Source organism: Oryctolagus cuniculus, chromosome 17 (assembly GCF_051225735.1).
Source record: "Oryctolagus cuniculus isolate XC-2025 breed Fujian yellow rabbit chromosome 17, ASM5122573v1, whole genome shotgun sequence".
Classification (NCBI taxonomy): domain Eukaryota; kingdom Metazoa; phylum Chordata; class Mammalia; order Lagomorpha; family Leporidae; genus Oryctolagus; species Oryctolagus cuniculus.
Window position 1 is genome coordinate 64,040,784 of NC_142883.1, and position 13,523 is coordinate 64,054,306.

A 13,523-nucleotide genomic window follows, 5' to 3' on the forward strand; every position below is an offset into this window, starting at 1 on the left:
TTTTTTAAAAAAAGTTTTATTTATTTGAAAGGCAGAGTGATGGTTGGGTGGAGGAGAGAAAGGAGAGAGAGAGAGAATGAGTGGAGGGAGAGGGAGAGAGAGAGAATATGAATGATATAAATGAATGTGAATAAATCTTCCAGCCACTGGTTCATGCCCCAAATGGCCACCGCAGCTGGGGTTGGGCTGGGTTGAAGTCAGGAGCCAGGATCCAGGAGCCAGGAACTATATTCAGGTCTCTCCTGGGTGGCAGGGGGCAAGCACTTTGGTCATCCTGTGCTGCTTTCCCAGGTTCATTAGCAAGGAGCTGGATGGGAAGTGGAGCAGCTGGGACTTGAACTGGCACTCCCATATGGGATGCCAGCATCACAGACAACTTCACCTTATGCCACAACACCAGCCCCACTAGGGACCATTTCTGGCAGGAACACTGCATCTTGCATAGAGAATGTTGTAGTTTTGCTGCTTACTAAAATGGATGCACTAGGGATGATGTCAGTGATAAAATATTTATTTTTTAGAAGATTTTTATTTATTTGAGAGGTAGAGTTACAAACACAGAAAGGGAGAGACAGAGACAAAGGTCTTCCATCTTAAGCTGGTTCACGTCCCAAATGCCCTCAATGGCCAGAGCTGGGCCAATCTGAAGCCAGGAGCCAGGAGCTTCTTCTGGGTCTCCCATGCAGGTGCAGAGGCTCAAGCACTTAGGTCATCTACTGCTTTCCCAGGCCATAGCAGAGAGATGGATCAGAAAAGGAGAAGCCAGGACTGGATCCGGTGCCCATATGGGATGCTGGCACCGCAGGTGGAGACAGCCCACTATACCACAGGGCTGGGCCCCAAATCATTAATTTTAAAAATATTGGCAAATCTGGGACAGCACCATGGTGCAGTAGGTTAGTCCTTCACCTGCAGCGCCTGCATCTCATATAGGCGCTGGTTCTAGTGCCAGCTGCTCTGCTTTTGATCTAGCTCTCTGCCATGGCCTGGGAAAGCAGTGGAAGATGGCCCCAGTCCTTGGGCCCCTGCACCCATGTGAGAGACTGGGAAGAAGCACCTGGCTCCTGGTTTCGATCAGTGCAGCTCCAGCCATTGTGGCCATTTGGGTAGTGAACCATCGGAAGGCTTTTCTCTCTGTGTCTCTCTCTCACTGTCTATAACTCTTATCTGTCAAATAAATAAATAAAATTTTAAAAAATATTGGAAAATCTTTTGAAATTGCTAATGACCTGAGGTATAACTTATTCTTACTAGATAATATTTAAGTATTAAAGACCATTGCACATTAATATGCAATAAAGGGGCCAGCGCTGTGCTGTAGCAGGTTAAGCCTTCACCTGCAGTGTCAGCATCCCTTATAGGCACTGGTTCAAGTCCCAGCTGCTCCGCTTCTGGTCCAGCTCCCTGCTAATGCACTTGGGAAAGCAGCAGAGGATGGCCCAAGTGCTTGGGCTCCTGCTCCCACATGATTCAGAATAAGCTCCGACTCCTGACTTTGGCCTGGCCAAGCCCTGGCTGTTGTGGTCTTTTGAGCTAGGAACCAGCAGATGGAAGATCTTTCTCTCTCTCTGTATTTCTGTCTTTCTTTTTTTTTCTTTTTTTAACTTTTATTTAATGAATATAAATTTCCAAAGTACAGCTTATGGATTACAATGGCTTCCCCCCCCATAACTTCCCTCCCACCCGCAACCCTCCCCTTTCCCTCTCCCTCCCCCCTTCCATTCACATCAAGATTCATTTTCAATTCTCTTTATATACAGAAGATCAGTTTAGCATATATTAAGTAAAGATTTCAACAGTTTGCACCCACATAGAAACATACCAGGGGATTCCAATTCAATCCCATCAAGGTGGCATGTACCAATGCCATCTCACTAGTCCCGGTGATCAATTTCTGTTCAAATTGATCATAATGATAGGACTAAGAGCCAAAGGGAGCACATAAACAAGACTAGTGTCTGCAAATACTAGCTGATAGAATAAAAAAGGGAGAGAACGATCCAGCATGGGAAGTGAGATACACAGCAGACCCATAGAACAGCAGATGTCCTAAACAGCACTCTGGCCTCAGAATCAGCCCTTAAGGCACGCAGATCTGGCTGAAAAGCCCATGAGAGTATTTTAGGCATGGAAAGCCAAAACACTCTGGCAAAAAAAAAAAAAAACCCTACATGTATTTCTGCCTTTCAAATAAATAAGTCTTTAAGAATGCATTAAGGACCATCGCCTATGAGTCATGACACAAGTGAGCTGGCCTGCTTTGTCTAAACTCCTGAGGACTTCCAATAATGAACTCCAGTGTAACAATTGCTTTCAGGTTTTTATAGCCTTGGTTGCACATGGCTCCAGAAAATGCTAGCACTTTTCCTGTCCACTGATGGTCAAGTATGAAAAAAGCAGCTAGAACACCACAGCCTTGGCTAACTGAGAAAGCTTGTTGATGATGAGAGCTTTGACTCTTTGGAGAGGAAGGCCTCTCACTGACCTGGGAGGATCCACTGTGGCAGATGCTGCCCAAGGTTGAGGAAGAGGAGGCTAGAGCAGAAACCAGTGGACTTGATGATGTGGGAAAGTTAGTCAAGGAGGTGATCTGACAGAAGTGATTAGGGCAGGGTATGCTATGAGAGGCCTTTCCCCATTCTTATCTTGTGGAGTCCGCTCAACTAGCCTTATCATAGTTTCTGTTTAGCTTGTCCAATTGGCAGGGGGGAGGTCACAATGGAAGTTGCAGTGAGTTTATGGTAAAATGTCAGAATAGGGCTCTAAGGAAATCCTTTTTAAAACTTCAAAACTTGAGATACTTCAAACTCTGCATGAAAATTAACTAGAAAGGATCATGGACCTAAATGTAACTCTACAGTTTCTACAAGAAAACAGGAGAAAATCTCTGTAACTTTAGATTAGACAATGGGTTATTTGAAAGATTTTTTCAGGAAAGGCAGAATAAAAGGACAAACCATACAAGATAAAAAGTTGCTATAGGTTCACCAACATTAAAAAAAATTAACTTCTACTCTTCAGAAGAAACAATTAATAGAGTGGAAGGATAACTCACAACCAGAGAGAAGGTATTTACTAAACATACATCTGAGAGAAAGTACTCATACCCAGAGCATATAAAACACTCTTAAAACTCCCTAAGATTACCATCAAATTACTACATGGGAACAGATTTGAATAGACACTTGGTAAAGATACTTGCACAACAGTATCATCAGTCATTAGAGTAGTGCAAGTTTAAACTGCAGTGAGTGTACCCAAGGTGCCAGCGTTAGGATGACTGAGTCCCGCATTTGAGCACTTGCATTTGATTCTTCACTCTGGTTCCTGATTCCAGCTTCCTGCTAATATAGTTCTTCTGCCTTTCTTTGGCTTGAGTAATTGGGGTTCCTGCCACGTAAGTGAGAGGTCTCGGTTGAATTCCCAGCTGTCAATTCCAGCTTCAGCCCAGTGCTGGTCATGGTGGGCATTTGGTGAGAGAACTGATTGACTCTCAAGTAACTATTTTTAAATACTAAAAAAAATATAGAGATTCCACTATATATCTACTAGCATAAAAGCTACATTAAAAAAGTTTTATTTTTTAACTTATTTGAAAGAACGAGAGAGAGAGAGAGAGAGAGAGATTGATTGATTGACCTTCCATCTGCTGGTTCACTTCCCCAAATGCTGGTAACAGCCAGGGTTGGGCCAGGACTATGCCAAAGATATAGGTCTCAGTGTGTGGGTCTCCTACATGGGTGGCAGAGACCAGAATACTCGAGTTACCATTGGCTACCTCCCAGGGTACACATTAGCTGGAAGCAGAGTAGCTGGGACTCAAACTGGGCACTCTGATATGGGATGCAGGCATCCCAAGTGCTATCTTTTTATTTATTTATTTATTTGACAGGTGGAGTTAGAGAGACAGAGAGAAAGGTCTTCCTTCCATTGGTTCACCCCCCAACCTCCCCCCAAATGGCTGCTACCACCGGAGCTGTGCTGAACTGAAGCCAGGAGCCAGGTGCTTCCTCCTGGTCTCCCATGCGGGTGCAGGGCCCAAGCACTTGGGCCATCCTCCACTGCCTTTCCAGACCACAGCAGAGAGCTGGACTGGAAGAGGAGCAGCCGGGACTAGAACCCGGTGCCCATATGGGATGCCGGTGCCACAGGCGGAGGATTAGCCAAGTGAGTCACGGTGCCAGCCCCCCAAGTGGTATCTTAATGCTGTGCCACAACGTCCAGTTTCTAAATGTTTGTTAAAAAAGTTGGAATCTAAAAAAAAAAAAAAAAAAAAAAAGTTGAAATCTGAGGACTAGGACAACACATGTTGCAAGTGCCACTCTCGAACATTGTTGGTGAGAGTGCAGACTGCAGCAGCTACTTGGCAAACAGTTTAGCTGTGTGTTAAACAGTTAAATATACGCTTAGTAGGTAATGCACTGTCCTACCCCTAGATATTTACACCAAAGAAATGAAGACACATATTCACACACAGACCTGCATGTGAGTGCTGCTAGCAGCCTTATTTATAATTGCAAAAAGTTGGAAAACACAGTTCTATAAGCTGATGAAATGGATAAACAAACTGGTGTAACTACACAATTGGAATATTACTCAGCAATAGGTAGAGGCAGCAACATGAATAGTAGTTTAATCTCTAAAGGATTATGCTGAGTAAAAGGAGCCAGACACAAGAGGCTACACTTACTACATGATTTTGCTTATAAGACTCTGTGGAAAGAAAAACTACAAGAATAGAAACAGGGTGAGTGGTTTGAGGGCCTGGGTCTGGGGATGGGAGGAGACGATCGATTGGAAAGGACCATGAGGGACCTTTTTGGGTTGATAGAAATGTTCTACATCCGGAATTTGGTGGTGGTTACATAACCACGTGTTTGCCAAAACTCAGCAAACTTTACAGTGTGAATTGAAATACATAAAAATTATACCTCCATAAGCCTGACTTAAGAAAACAAGTCTACAGACTTACATGGAAATAAACCTAAGAAAAAGATAACTTACAGGTTTTCCAATTGAAGAGTCATCATGAGGATGTTCTCAACTGTGGTAAGTGGTACTTGTGTTGTTCCCAAGTCTCTGAAGGAGAAAGCCCAAACATTCATGGTGTGGACCTCAATAAAAAGATCTGTCCTTAAAAAGGTTGTTTCAGGAAGATGTGGTTACATCAGTTTTGGCTTCTCTATAAAGCAAGACAGCTCAAGAGTTTGTCATGGAGACCGTTCCAGAAAGCCCTGGTTGAAATGACTTTACTATTTGCATCATCAGATTAATGACCTTGGCATTGAAGAGTAGAACCTACACCTTTTTCTGCCATTGTCTTATTTTTCATTTTATACTACACTGACCTCTTTTAATTCTTATTTTTTTCTTTAAAAAATTTACATCTATACCTCTTTGCTTGGGATAAATGGTATTCCTAACATGCATTTGCATGTAACACTGTCTTGCCCTGCCAGCTGTCTTTCCCATGATAAATTCTTTCTCAGTTCTTGCCTCAGTCAATAACTTTTTTTCAGTAACCTAATTTATTTTTTTTCAGTAATCTAATTTAAAATCATGACTTTTTAGCCTCAATCTCAAATATTTAATGTTTGATGAAAATAAAAAAGGATTAGTTTAATACTTACAGATATTTTAATGCTGGCAGTTTAAAAAGATACGAATCTTCAACATTTGTCAGAGGATTACGATTGAGATTTCTGAAAAATGTAATGGAATTAAAGTTATCGGCCTTTCAATAAGCACAAGATTGTATGAGAAATTATATTCTTTTTTGTGTAGACATTTTAGGCTTAAAATTACTTTCTGTGTACTTATAAATCACCCTTAGAATTCAAAAAGCACTTGTTCTTTGGGAACTACCTATGTCTCTTAGAGGATGAATGGAGAAGAGAAAGAGAAAGAGAAAAGATACAAAAAATGCATAATAAACAAAAAGTATGCAAAAGAACTTTTTAGGTGAAAAGCCTTAGAAGTGGAGCCAGTGTTTTGCCTAGCAATTAACACCCAGATGGGATACCTACGTCTCAAATCAGATGCCTGGGTTTGATTCCCAGTTCCAGCTTCTAATTGCAACTTCCTGTTAATGCAGACCCTGGGAGGCAGTGGTGATGGCTCAATTGGTTGAGTTTCTGCTGCCTACTTGGAGACGTGGACTGGTTTCTGGTTCCCAGCTTCAGCCTGGGCCTGGCCTAGCCTCGCCCGAGCCATTGCAGGTATTTGGGAAATGAACTAGTGGATGGGAGCTGTCTGTGTCTTAAAAAAGAAAGACGTATAGAAGTGACCACACTGATAGGGAAGCCCTTTTTTGTGTAGGAAACACTAATCCTGTGTTCTCCATAATTCAAGGTGCTTGCCTTTCATCTTTAGAAATTTTAAACAAGCCATGACTTAATTCATTTAGTTGATGGAAAAAGAACCCACGTCAAAGCCATACTCTTGTCACGTTCTTCCACTGGTGTTCTCATTTCACATCACACATCTTCACATCACATCACATCACATCACACCACATCATCACGTCACATCACGTCACATTGCATCACATCACATCACAGTCTTTGTTACATTGCTTGTCATCACCTGTTGGCCTGTCAGTCTCCTGGCCTGTAGCTCCTTGAGGGCAGGGATATTGTTATTGTCTTTGTTATGCCTGTGTGTGGCATAGTGCCTGAAATTTGCTGCATGGTTAATAAATATTTGTTGAGTAAAGAAATCACATTTTGTTTCCATACCAATACAATGAATAAATTCATGTTGTGGGAAATTTCATTCCTAAATGTTGTAATAGATTTTTAAATTTTTTAAAGCAAGCAAACAAAAACAAAAACAGGTAAAAAAACTGCCTTTAGTTTAACTCTACTCAAAAACATACTGTACTGTTACAGACTGTGAAAATAATAATTCTTACAGATGATATTGATTGGGCTGCCAAGCATCTGTGTTCAGCATTCAACACTGGATGTTCCCAATAACCTCTGTGATAGGTATTGTACCCCAGTAGCCTATTGTGATATATATTGTGCTGGGTCACAGAGGCTGTGTAACTTGTTGTAGGTCACTGCACTTGTAAGAAGCAAAGCTGGAGCTTGAGCTCAGTCCTGCCCCAGACTGTGTCTAATATGTGTGCAGAAAAGGGTCCAAATATTTGTCACTTTAATCTGAAGCTTGAGATGACTAAATATAGAAGTACTTTGAAAATTTCATCAACCTTCTCAGGATAGCGCTCATGAAAATTAGTTTCTCTTTTTATTCCTTTTCCCTAATCTTATCCCACAATTAGATATTTAGCTCAGAGTCATTGAGACTAGAGATTTAAAAGCATGTTGTAGGTGACATCAGTGGAAACCTATGTAAACAGTGGAGTGAGAACATTTGAAAATTTATCCCTTCATAAAGGGAACAACAAAATGGTAAAAGTGGTCAGAATCAAGTTTTTGATAATTCTGGAAATTTAACCAAAGGCTTGCAGCCACCTGTGGGGCATTTACTCAAGAAAATTGGCTGACTTTCTGTAAGAATAGTGAGATTTGTGTGGGTTTTGTGTATTTAACTTGCCCTAGACAGTTCCTCCCTGGCAAGCTCAGTGTTAGCCTTAAAAATAGCCTTGGCAGCTTATGACAAGAGCCTCGGGTGATGACTGACATAAATAAGAGTGTCAATTGTTAAATCAACAACGGGAGTCACTGTGCACTTACTCCCCATGTAGGATCTCTGTCCTTAATGTGTGCTACTATGTGAATTAATGGTATAACTAGTACTCAAACAGTACTTTATACTTTGTGTTTCTGTGTGGGTGCGAACTGCTGAAATCTTTACTTAGTATATACTAAGTTGATCTTCTGTATATAAAGATAATTGAGAATGAATCTTGATGAAGAATGGGATGAGAAAGGGAATGGGAGATGGGATGATTGCAGGTGGGAGGGAGGTTATTGGGGGGGAAAGCCACTACAATCCAGGAGTTGTACTTTGGAAATGTATATTTATTAAATAAAAGTTAAAAAAAAGAAACATCTGCTTTAGGAATAGACTGATGTCTTAGCAATATTTGGGTTTAGGTTTTTGGATTGTGGATTAATTTTATTTTTAATTTGTTGCTTCTCAAATTTTTTTTAAATTATGAGATGTATTACTTGCATACTCAAAGTCATATGTAACCACATGACTATTGGATAATGTTTGAACTTTGTCTAAGTTATTTTGTCTACATTTGAACCAAATCAGGAATTATAATGAGAAAAGAGAAGTATGTGTAAAATGAGCAACAACAACAAAAAAAAACTCAAACTCTCAAAAAAAAATAGCCTGTATGCCCAGTATCAGAGAGAGTGAGGGAGAGAGAGGGAGAGGGATAGAGGGACAGAGGGAGAGAGGGAGACAAGGAGGGAGGGAGGGAGGGAGGGAGGGAGAGAGGGAGAGAGGGAGAGAGGGAGAGAGGGAGAGAGGGAGAGAGAGAGAGAGAGAGAGAGAGAGAGAGAATGAATGGAGATGAGCATGCAGAATGAAGCTGAGCTCCTCCAAAGTGCATCCCAGTGAGCTATCAGAATCTTGGGCCATCTTCCACTGCTTTCCCAGGCCATAGCAGAGAGCTGGATTGGAAGTGGAGCATCCAGGTCTCAAACCGGCACCCATATGGGATGCTGGCACTTCAGGCCAGGGCATTAACCTGCTGTGCCACAGCACCAGCCGTGTCGCTGACTTTCAAATAAATGAATAAATCTTAAAGAAAAAAGTAAAAGAACAAAAAAACCCTAAAGCCAATGAAGAGAATACTTTAAGAGAAGCATACGGTGCAGAGGAAGAATTACCTTAAGAGAAAAGAAGACCTCTTGCTACACAGATGAGAATATGGTGCAGATGAAAAGATTATGAGAAGAAAAGTGTAATAGTTGCAGGAAGTGACAATGTGAAAACTTGTGAACCCTTACAAAACACCCCAAAGGGCAGACCTGAGTTGTTCTCTTCATCTGTAAGGTTTATGCCTCTCTCTGAGTTTGGGGAGATGCTGTTTGGATTCCAGGACACACCACAGAGGGAGGACTGTGCCAGCAGTGTGCAAATGCAGGTGTATCCACAGCTTGCCTGAAGGAGGCGATGCCCATGGCTGACCTTCAGTGTACGACCACACCCAGCTCACCTACAGTGTCAGCAGTGGGGTGAATATCCGAGGAGGGAGAAAGCCTGGACTCTCCTCCTAGTCACCCACAGTGCTTGTGAGTAACAGACGAGTGAGCATGTGGGTGTGCTCTGTCTGGGTAAGGGAGCCCCTCTCTACACTCTAGAGTCCTTCCACTACTAAACTATGAAACTTGTATTGTGAGGACCAATGAAGTGACTAAAACAATTTTTAGAAAGAAGCCAATGAGTTAAGATTTAATGCACATGAATGAAGCAGAAGAAATAAAGTATACTTAATGTTTAGAATTATCAATTACTGCTGATTTTCCATAATATATTTCATTTCTGATTTCACTGAAAGATTTGATGAATATTAATATTTGAAGAGAGTTATGTCACTGGTAAGCTCTTGGCATGTCTTTGAGGTGGATTTCAGATTCACAATAGACTGATCCTACCACACTGCAGTTTACACAGAGGCTTCATTCAGAAGAATGTTTACTGGGCTGCATGTAGTACGTGCAAAGTAACGGTGAATGCAGATTTTGCTGAGCGTGAGCTTAACCTAATTTGGGGAATCCCTTATAATGAAACATGCAGAATTATGAATATAAAAATTGCTCCAGCCCCTCCCAGGACCTTGGAAGGGGCACGTGCAAGCGTAAAGCCTTGAAGCTTAGGCTCCAGTTCATGATGAATCCAGCTCAGCTGGAACTCTTTTCTGGACTGTGTAATGCAGTGAACAGCATTGTTTTCACTTTAAAAACCCTCGTCTTTGGTCATAAGATCACTGGTGTCTTCCTGGGGCAACGGTGATACCAAAAGTTTCCTTGAAGCAGATTTGCTTTGTCTAATAAAAGAATATGTCCCCAAATAAAGGAGACCAGCTCCCAACACACACTTGGTGTATTACAGCCATTGTGCCAATTTTTGAAGCAACCACGAGTTAGATATGTTCAGATCGCATGATAAGAGAATTAGTTTCCAATACCAGCTAGCTCTGGTTTTTGCATCACCATGAAGCAAATGCTTTTTTTCTTTGGCTTAAGATGGACACAGAATCTTGAGATAAATGAACTGGTGCCTCGTGCACTGTGCGCCATCCCTAGCTCTGCTCCTACTTTTTCAGCTCCTCTCTCTGGCCTTGCTGCACAGATGCTAGCATGGCTGTCACTCATTTTCCCATCAATGTCCAACTTCCCCCTGCTGGCATGAAAGTCTCTGGAGACAAAGCTTCTGTCCTGTTCCAATTTGTACCCCCAGCACTTAATACAGCACCTGGCACTCGGTGGGCCTGGCACTCAGTGAATGTTCTTAAATGAATTCATTACTTTTCATATGCTGTGATTCCACAGATTTTCTCCCTGTGTTGTCTACAGAAAACTGTACTGGAACTCAGTCCCTTAGGAGGGAATCTAATGGAATGATATATGTTGAGGCCATTTTTACTGATGCTACCAAAACCACTTGGTGTTGGGGCTCCAGGAACCAGCTCCCCAGTGTATGGATATAGGAAAAACAGACTCTCAGTGTTCTTCCCCAAGATCTGCAGGCACTGTTGGTCCATCCTCCACACATCCTAAAACCTTCCCTCATAACCAGAATGGTTATGACTGGGATTCTGAACTACAGAACAGGTGGATAGTCTTTCAACATCAGGTTTAGTGGAGAATCTGTATCTTGAATCTAAAATTCCCTTGGGCCATTGAACGTCACAGAATTGTTGAGTTGAAAGTGAATAAAACTCACTTTCTGTTGCAGTTTAGTCAGGACAAAATATGTGGGATTAGGCTAGAGCAGTGTATTTTCTTATTTTTTTTAACACTACAGTTTAACATATATGCCACTTCTTCCTATTTCAAAAGTTATTAGTATCCACAGATAATTTATAAATTGAGAGCTAAATACATTTTGGAAAAAGCTTATGATCTGGGTGGGTGATGGGGAGAGATGTGCCCTTTGGCTGGGTCCCAGGAATTATTTTTGCATTAGGATTTAAAAGCAGGTAACCCTGAGAAAGCACCAGAACCTTTTTCTCCCAGAGTACTTTGTGTTAGATTTTTGGAAAAAAAAAATGGAAATGAAGACCTTCTTTGCAGAGTTTATATACAGGGCTTAATACCCAGATAAGCATAACTATATACAATTTTTATACACAAATGGTTTTTAAATATGTATTCATCATCTATTGCACTTACACATTGTGCAAAAACTGCATTCCATGCCACGCCTGAAATGTTCCAAAGCTCAGTTCTGTCAGTAAATTGCAACCAAGATTTCTACAAAAAAAGACACGAGTGAAAGAGAATGAAGAAGAAAAAAAGAAATATTTTCAGAATACTCTTCTTTCAGGAGTGATTCTAATTTTTATAGATGAAACAATACTTCCACATTTTATCTACACACTAAAGAATTTACTGGTACTGGAAGATTTGGTTTCTGAATTATACTTGCACATTTACATTAAATTTCATCATATTATTTTCATATTACATGACATACTTGTACTGTGTGATCTTTATTTCTCTGGAACAGAGTTTCACAACTTGAATGCTATTGACATTTTGGACTCGATAATGCTTTTCTTGTGGAGGTTTGTCCTGTACATAGTAAGTGGCTTAACAGCAGGCTGGGCTTAGCTCACGCAGTGTCAGCAGCATGTGCAGGGCTGCAAGCTGTTACCTGAATGCAAAATCATGTTGGCTGAGAAGCCCTGCTCTGTGGGATTCACTCTGACCTTTGTACCTGATAGTATTTTTGCTAGAGAGGAAAAGGACCTGTTACAGAATTTTAGCAACCTTCTACTACAAATGTAAAGTAGAATCTTAACCCTATTTCAAGGTGAACAGTGAAGATTTATTAAAATTCCAAATGTGATGAAATTGTAACTTACATAGACTGCAAAAAAGGGAGTGACTCAAATGCACGTCTTTCGATAAACTCTATTTTATTGCAGGATAAATCTCTAGGAAAAGGAAAACATTGCCTTGGTTAGCTATTACCTATATAGTCAGTGGGGATAATAAAATTTGCATTTGATAATGTTGGATATGCAGTTTTTACCTAAACTGTAAAGCTTTGGACTTGTATTTGACCCTCTGGAGATACTAACCCTTCTTACAACCTGTCCTAATAGTCTCACTGTTAGAACCTTCATCAATGACATACACAACTATAAATCTTGATAGATTGTGGTGGTAAACTTTCCTGAGTGCAGAATTGATTAGATGAACTTTCATAGTCTTCATCCATTTGAAACAAGGAGCAAAGCTGTCATCTCCATTTTTAATGTCTAATATTCCAAAGAATACTCACATTTTCACACCTTTCCTGGTTTAGTCCTAGTTTTCTAACTTCATTCAATACCAGAAAAAAAGATGCCCTTTTGAATCATTTGAAATGAAATTGGGTCTCTAATTAATTCATTATTTTGAACTGATTCAGAATTACACTTTCTGTCATACTAAAGGAAATTTATTTGTTGCTTGTTGCTTGATAGTCCATGAAAGCCATGATAGAACCGTCAGAAAACAGCACGACACTGGATTCCCACTCGAAAACACTCTTGGTGGTAGAGGACTCTTACTTCCACTGATTACAATTTGACCCTCACTTTTCACCTGCAACTCATCTGTTGGTGGCTCCATCTCTAGAATCTTCTCTCCCCTGTCCCACCCACAGTCACCAGTGGGACTTGCCCTAAGTGACTCTCCGAGGCCAACATCACTAGGTGCTTACAGAAGAGGCAGATTCTCAGCCCTGTTCTAGACCGACTCAGGCAGTTACTGTGGGGGTAGGGTTCAGAGCCCCAGGTAACTGTGGTGCAAGCTCAAGTCTGTTTTAGAGCACTGCTGTGACAGCATGGTTCCCCGTGGTGACTCCTGCTCAGCATTCAAAGGCCTGGAAGACCTGGCTTCACCCTCCAGCTTTCCCTGCATCTCTGTGCCTCAGAAGCTTCCATGTTTTCCCTTTCTCCCACGATATTCTCTCCACGACATCTGATGATGCCCACTGCCCCCTTGGAAGTCCTGTTCAACTGGCATTGCTCCCTGGTTCCATCATCCCTGACCCAGCCCAAAGTCTTCTCCCTTGTCTGGACTCTATATCCATTTCTTTTGATATCGTTACTTGTGCCTTCCATTTCCCCAGAGCATAAACTTCTTGAAAGCATGGATTTGGCCTTGCTCATCTACATTGCCCACTATGTTTAAAACTGACTCATGGAAATAGACTCAGGTGTTTATTAAATGAAGGAATGGTTGAGTAGGTAGAAGAAGGAAAAGTGAATTTTTAAAAAGCAGTGTGGTTTTATTATTCCCTGGTCCCTCTGCAGCACTCTGTCAGCTACATAGTGCTTGTTGGGTATTGGTTTGAGCTTGTGTATTTGTTTCCCCTGCAAG

General features: G+C 41.3%; 1 protein-coding gene across 1 annotated transcript in view; it reads right to left on the reverse strand.

The window, feature by feature from the left end:
- The window catches only part of LOC138846314 (uncharacterized), a 32,721-nt gene that overhangs the window by 7,679 nt on the left and 11,519 nt on the right, over positions 1-13,523 (reverse strand). Inside the window, exons 5-8 of the mRNA XM_089317021.1 lie at positions 12,017-12,088; positions 11,322-11,402; positions 5,631-5,702; positions 5,005-5,079 (exon numbers count right to left, since the gene is read on the reverse strand). Coding sequence (XP_089173147.1) covers positions 5,005-5,079; positions 5,631-5,702; positions 11,322-11,402; positions 12,017-12,088 — 300 coding nt within the window. The remainder of the gene's footprint in view (positions 1-5,004; positions 5,080-5,630; positions 5,703-11,321; positions 11,403-12,016; positions 12,089-13,523) is intronic.